The following is a 7706-nucleotide window of genomic DNA, read 5'->3' as shown; positions in this document are numbered from 1 at the left end:
ATTAGCGTGTCTATAATTATTTTATACACTGCCTGAGTTGAATTGCTCCGAATCGTTCTTAATATAATCGTACGATGTTTGTCGTGAATAATTTGTAAATTGTTTAACAGCAAAATATAATATGATATATTCAAAAATTTTGATAACTCTTGAATAATTATCGAAAGGATCGCGTGGAGTGTCGAGTACGAAACAGACTGGCCGCTCCGCCCATATCGCTGCCTGCGCTATTCACTGGCCATCATGTGCACGTCGAACATGTTCACTTATTCGATATGTCATATCTTCGATTGTAATTATTATTTTCGCAATTTTGCAAATCCAGCGTATTTCTAATTTAAAAAAGTATTATTTAGCGAAAAGTGGAGATCCGGGGCTCACGCAAGAAAAAAGTTATGAGCTTTTAAGCAATCAAATCATCTGAAAAAGAACAATTTTCGTATAAATAATTTGCAATATATCCGGTTCTACTTAACTTTTTTGCAATTAGAAAAATTCAGTCGATTCCTTATGCAATAACAAATATTTCCATTTTTCTCGCGTACCGATAGCTTTGATAGACAAAAAGTTTTAGCCTAAACGATAAAAAATTAGATTGTCCTAGTATTTCATTTAGTTGATTGATTATATCTCCGGTTCTACTGAATATTTTTTGAGTTTAAATTTAAAAAACATGGACGTATTCGTTATTCAATAAAGAATCATTTGACATGCCGACTCGACAAGTCAAATACAAAGAATGTTATGACCGTTAAGCAATTAATTTGTTGATAACAAATTAGTTTCACCACTTACAGGTCTCTACCATCGAAAATCAAATTCAGGAGGTCAAAATACATGATGTTATATTTCGAGCTTACAAAATAGAAAGCGATTTTATCTATTTTTATTTAACACTATATGTGATATATATTTGAATCTCCAATCTATTAAAAATATTTAAATACAGTTTTTTGCTTCGTTGACTCTTTTAATATATTTCATGAAATATAGGTCAAACCTTTCGTTCATATTTTTAAGAACGAATTGCAGCTATCATCCAGTATTCACAGTTTATAAAAATGATTAAATTTGAGAGATTAAACTACTTTCAACATATTTATAAAATTTTTAAGTTTTTTATGATTCAGATTAATTCAGACTTCCAATAATTTCATATCGTATGATCACCTCGATCTTATTACCGAGTATAAAAGATTATCCATAGTAAACTTATAATTTTATGTGCACAATTGTTCAAAATGGTACAAGCTTATTTTTGAAGGTGAAATATAAATTTACTTAAAAACTGTAGAATATTAATCAAAATAATAATTTTAATATTAGTTAATAATTGGGGTTAAGTATCTTCAGCGTCTATTGAAATCAGCTGATTTTCTGTCAAATGTAAAGTGTCAATAGGTATTTGTAAGTTAATTACAAATTTTTTCGACGCGTGTTAATTTGAAATCTATTATGTTAGTCATAATTAAAGTTAAAATAGTTTTGCAAAAAAAAAAAACATCGATCCTGCCAGGATTCGAACCTGGAATCTTCTGATCCGTAGTCAGACGCGTTATCCGTTGCGCCACAGGACCCGTATTCTCCCATTTAGAATATATACGTATTTATTAGTTTTAACTTTCGCCTGCTTTAGTCTTCGTTATAAATAGAACATTAAAAATAGAAAAAGAACATACAGGCTTGAATTTTTTATTAGATTAAACTATAAAAATTTTAGAATAGTATCACCGTATAAATGTCAAAATTAATTCCACTGATAAAGAGCAATTTATGGATTCTTGTTTGAGTACGACGTGACATAAATCGTTGATCAAATAATTATAATTTATGCGCAGATTGTGTCAGCAATATTTTCTGTCGGTAATTATGTAAGCTAATTAATACAAACTGCTAAATTGTTTATAACCCTTTCAACAAATTAATTGATGAAAACAAAAAGATTTGGTGGAATATCTCTAACACCAAAAATATTACATTTTTAACACCACTGCTTTTGTACCATAAATATTACATTTTCTATGAAAATAAAACCTGTTGAAATTCTTCATCATTCAGTATGCTGTCTGTATAGATATATTTTGACAAGATAATTTTTTATCTTAAATATTGCACAATGTGCTAATAAGGAAAACCATCATTAGTTCAGTAAGTCAACATAATTACTCGCCTTTCTCTATGAAAAATGTTAACTGTACTTAAGTTGTATACCCTAATTGTCAAAAATGCTTAAAAAAGTATTAATTTTTATCTCTTTGTGACAAATCTATGAATGATCTATGAATATTATCCGAATGGCACATTGATTTGTCCAAACATGTAATAATAATTTAATAAACTAAGTTCATATCAGAAATCCAATATTTCAATCATGATAAAGTAGCTTATAAATTGTATTTACATTTTTAATTTCGAGATCAAGTATCATTTCATCCATGAGACGACAAAGTTAAAATTGCATTAAGCATGAAAAGTAAGTGAAACAAATGTGCAGTCGATAAACGCCGTAAAATAAAATCCATTCAGCTAAGAGATTACACATTTATATCTACTTATATATAAATTATTTTTCAATGTTATTATTGAACGAAAAATGAATAAAGAATTTTTTAATTATACTTTAGGCATTGAAGTGGACAGTGTACTAGAGCTTATTCAAAATACAAAAAACAAAAGTGATCAAGATAAAGGTTGTAGCAAACGGAAAATTTATTTAAGACAATGGGTTATGTGGTTAAATTTTTTGCTGGTTCAGATTTTACTAGGCATGGCTTATGGATATTCAGCTATTTCACTCCAACAATTGAAATCAACAAAAAACGATGAAACAAATGATATAAAATTTGAAAATGGAGAAATACTTGGGAGACCGCAGTTAATAGTTGACTCTCTAGATACGCAATCATGGATAGCCTCATCAATGTTACTATTCATGATGCCTGGCTGTTGGATTCTAGCCGCATCCAGCAATATACTTGGTCGTAAACCAATTTTATTGATATCAGTAGCAGGATTTACTGTATCATGGATGATTATAGCTTTCGCAAATAATGCTTACCATATTATAGTTGGTAGAAGTTTGAGTGGAGTGTGTGTAGGGATCATAACAGGATTAACATACATGTATTTAGGAGAATGTGCTATTCCAAAGCTGCGAACAATTTTTTATACTCTTTTTACCGTGTCATTTACTGTAGGTATAGAGTTATGCCACTTAATAGGTACTTGGTATCATTGGAGAACAACAGCATTATTTTCTGCAGGTTTAGGAATCATTACGTTTTTTTCAAATTATCATTTGCCTGAAAGTCCTATTTGGTTAATTCATAAAAATAAATTGAAAAATGCACTGAAATCGTGGTTATTTTTGAGAGGAAAAACAAGTGACAACGAATTTGAATCAATTTGTTCAATAATTCAATTTGAACTCAGACAAAATAAAGTTAAGGAATCTAGAATAATGAAATTTTATTCGCCTGGTTTTTGGAAACCATTAGGTATCCTTATAGCACTGTTTACAACTGCACAAATGAGCGGCATGGCTGCTGTATCTTTTTATTGTACACTAATTATAGCTGAAATTACTAACTCAACAAACGGATACATACCTACACTAATTTTAGATACGTTTCGTGTAGGCGGATCTATCATTTTATGTTTTTTAGCAAAACAATTTACTACGAGAACGTTGATGATATTTTCAGGAATATCTTGTTCATTGACTCTATTTTTACTGGGACTGTCTATATATTTTAATTTTTGGACACCTTGGGGTCAACTAATTTTACTTTTTGTTCACGAATTAACTATTGTAATAGGTCTAGGTCCTTTACCATGGACATTTTGTAGTGAACTCTTTGCAGTAAATCATAAAGAAGTCGGAGTTAGCATCATTACAAATTATTATTGCATAATAAGTTTCGTTATGGTAAAGGCATGTCCATATATGTTTTCAACATTCCAACCGTGGAGAACTTTTCTAATTTATTCCTCGTTTACCCTAATAGGTACAATTGTACTTTATTTTATTTTGCCAAATACTAAAAATAAATCAATGAAAGAAATAGAACTTCTATTTTCAAAGAATTCGACGTCTTAAAGAACCTGAAAGTGAAAACAATCTTCGAATATTTTTGGTCGTTCTGTGATTGCAAAAGAAATGAAATAATTACCGATACATTACAATTATCTTGTTCATCATCCGAATCTTAAAGTTTTGTAACAGATTGTAATATACGATATATATGCTTCAAAATTGTCAAAATTCCGTGTTTTAACATTGCGTGATATACAATGCATTTACTAAAAATGCATAAACTTTTTTGTTACTATAACCAAATAAAACGTTCGTAGAAATCTTATCGTATCATTTGGTAAAGGTAATCCTTCATGAGAGCAAGAACAAAAGGCAAAAACGCCAGTCATTGTCTGAGTATCAAGAAACGAAGATATCTATATAATATGTTTAAATAGTAATTTTTCATACTATAAATCATTTTCCTACATAGTCCAGTCGTATTACAATTAAGGGTGGATGTGCGGAGATCATGGTAAATTTTATATGCGATCGCTCAAGAATTTCATAGAGAGTGCTAATCTCAATTCCACGTCTTTAGACTGTGTTATATTTGTACAATAAATGTTTATAGCTAAAACAAGCGAAAAGAATCTCATTTTTTGACTTATTTTTACATTTTTCTCAAAAACAATGCATTCTAGGATAAAAAGTGATGATAATTAATGATTTTAATTAATTATCATTCCTTTTTATTAATAATATTTTATAATAGATATAATTAATAGATTTTTATTAATAATATTTAACATTATAAAGCCTCGTTTCGACATATTTTCCAATTGTCGAGTTATTCTATTTGTTGTTCGTAATCTATCACAATTTACCTTGAGTACTTCGAGATACGTAACTTTTTATGCTTCATACGTGTAATCATGTCAGTTACTTTTTGAGTTATTAAACTTCAAAGTCAACCGTTTATTATAGGTGTAAAAACAAGAAGATATAATGTTGTGTAACTTGTTCTGCATACTTCTAAATATTCATTAGCAAATTGTATATCTTTTAAGAATTGTCCACAATCGGATGAAATATAAGAGCGAAATAGACTCTCGCCACTCAAAAGCCGTGATGAGGGGATTGTTGAGAGTAGGAAAGAAAAATTGACTTGGCGTAGATACAAATTGTTAGTCGATATTGTTAATAAATATTAACCTGCGAAAGTTTTAAAAGTTGCTTCCAAAATACTCCTTACGAAAATAAATAATAATTTGTTTTATAAATAAATACAATTGTTCCAAAGATATTAATAATTTTCTACTTTTAATTAAAAACGATAATCAATTTTCTATTACAAGAACAAATATAATGATATTAGTATGTATGAATATCAAAGTATTCCTTGTAAAATACTCTCAAATGCGTCCTAATTAATTTTTTAAAATAATGAATTCATTCGGCATCAATATTGAATAACTGAACGGCTGTTGCATTACTTGATAAAGATACGTCGTCGAAATAGACGAAAATCGAATCGGAAAAAATAAGGATAGCAAATTTCATTAATAATTCTGCGCAATTTAATTTTTGTTAATAAAAAAATTGTACAAGTTGAACACTCCTTGATCAGTAGAAATTGCAGCTGCGTAGAGTTTCAATACGGTTTTTACAAAACATTGAATCGTTGGCAAAATTCACGCGCAATTTTACGATCCAATTAAAATATAATTATAACTATTTGTTAAAAAATGGATATTATTAATTACGACAGCGATATATGCACCTAAAATATGAGTATATAACATAGACTGAAGAAGTACTGTGCTTTGAAAAAGGCTGTACCCATAAGCATGGGTTACTTTTCAAATATCCAGCAACTACTTTAACATAAATAATAACTTACATTCATTTCTAAAAAAACGCTACACAGATTCAATTTCTACTTATCTGAGAGTGTTCAACTTTTTTAATTTTTTGATCAACAAAAACTAAATTACGCGAAATTATTAATAAGTTAATGCTATCCTTGCTAATCACGTTTTTCTATAATTTTTTCTTTTTATATAATTTTGTCAATTTTTGTCGACTTCCCACCAAGTTTCTTCAGAGCGTAATGGAGTATATTATTGCGTACTAAATTAAGCGGTACCTTTCTGCTGTTATAGCAACGGGTGAAGGAACTTAGCCGGAAATCGACTCAGAAAAATTATAGAAAAATTCAAGGATAGTAAAACTCATTGATAACTTCATGCAATTTAGTTCTCATTAATTACATAATTCCAAAAGTTGCACATTCCGAAATCAGTAGAAATTGAATCTATATAGCGTTTCAATGCAGTTTTTGTAGAAATGAATCCTTAGAATTGTTAACAAAAAATAAACGAAATTTTTCTATCCGATCAACATATCATGATAACCATCTGTTAAAGCAATAAATATTATTTCACATTTTTTTATAGCAATACATGTTCCTAAAGACCAATAGCTAACGTAGATTCAAGAAGGACTCCGCTCTTAAAAGGGCTATATTCGTAAGGATGAATTATTTTTTAATAACCAGCATGCAAAATAAGAAATATTGATTATTTCTTTAAAGAATGGTTACCATGATATTTTGAGTAGATAGAAAAATTGTATTTGATATTTACTAATAATTCTGCATATTTATTTCTACAAAAACAGATTTAAAACATTACGCAGATTTTATTGCTATTGATCTCGGAGTATTCAAATTTGGAATTGTATTATTAACGAAAACTAAATTGAGCAGAGTTATTGAATAAATTTTTCTATCCATGCGTAGTTTTCTGTCTTTTTCACAGGTCGATTTTTTTCGATTTTCCGCCAAGTTCCATCACCCCTTGATTTGCGATTCCTCCCTACCCAGTTAAGATGGCATGAGGATTCCGTCCTTCCATTTATTTCTTTTGTGACAAATGAACGTAGAGAGAATTCAAGAATTAAAATATATTAGTAAATTTGTTATCGTTTATTGTCATCTTAATTTAAAAGTGGATAATTGTTAATAACTTTCAAAAAAAAATATTTATTTTCGGAATAATTCCACGTTCAAAGAATGCATTGTTCGAGCAACTTTTTGATCTAATGTAAGATGTCATTTATTTAAAGTGTCCGCTAATTGCATATTTGTATCGATCCACCGTGGCGCTTTAAAAGTCGTTGCAAGCTTAATTTACGAATCTCTATGTTTTTAAATCGATACAAGTTGAGAGGATTTCAATTATATAATCATTTTCGGCACTATATGACGATATTTAATATTATTTTAACATTTATAATCGAAAAATTGAGTTTCATGTCTGGATTTTTTAAAATTTATTTGAGGAATTGGATTTTTATAATTTACACAACGTATTTTTCAAATAGTCACATATACAGTGTATTTACATAAAAAGTATAAAATATATGCCAAAAGTACAACAAAGTATCGAATTTTCGCTATATGCGATATATTAATTTCTACATAACATTGCGTTTATTTTAAGAGAGAAATCTTAAAATATAATAATCACACTTTACCGAGACAAAAATAAGTTTGAAATAGTGATTTAAGCACAATAGCATTTTCTTTCAATTTAATGCACTTAGGTAGTAAAATCAACAGTCATAATATTCAGAACATTCATATAAAAAATTAAACCAACTGAAAAATAAATTATTGAAATAAAAG

The 7706-nt window shown here is 28.7% G+C and overlaps 1 protein-coding gene and 1 non-coding gene across 2 annotated transcripts; one reads left to right on the top strand and one right to left on the bottom strand.

The window, feature by feature from the left end:
- Window positions 1-1504: 1504 nt before the first annotated feature.
- Trnar-acg (transfer RNA arginine (anticodon ACG)) lies at window positions 1505-1577 on the bottom strand. The gene has a single exon. It is a non-coding gene; the product is annotated as a tRNA-Arg (tRNA).
- An 849-nt stretch (window positions 1578-2426) lies between these two features.
- Window positions 2427-4390, top strand: LOC131674348 (facilitated trehalose transporter Tret1-like). Its single transcript, XM_058952966.1, has 2 exons — window positions 2427-2473; window positions 2625-4390. Exons 1-2 carry the CDS (start codon window positions 2467-2469, stop codon window positions 4097-4099), a joined length of 1482 nt encoding a protein of 493 aa, XP_058808949.1. The 5' UTR covers window positions 2427-2466; the 3' UTR covers window positions 4100-4390.
- Window positions 4391-7706: the final 3316 nt, after the last annotated feature.

This window comes from Phymastichus coffea, unplaced genomic scaffold, assembly GCF_024137745.1.
Source record: "Phymastichus coffea isolate CEN01 unplaced genomic scaffold, Cenicafe_Pcof_1.1 PCOF00233, whole genome shotgun sequence".
In the NCBI taxonomy this organism is placed as follows: domain Eukaryota; kingdom Metazoa; phylum Arthropoda; class Insecta; order Hymenoptera; family Eulophidae; genus Phymastichus; species Phymastichus coffea.
The sequence above is the reverse complement of the archived record's forward strand: the minus strand, read 5'-3'. Positions and strand labels throughout refer to the sequence as shown.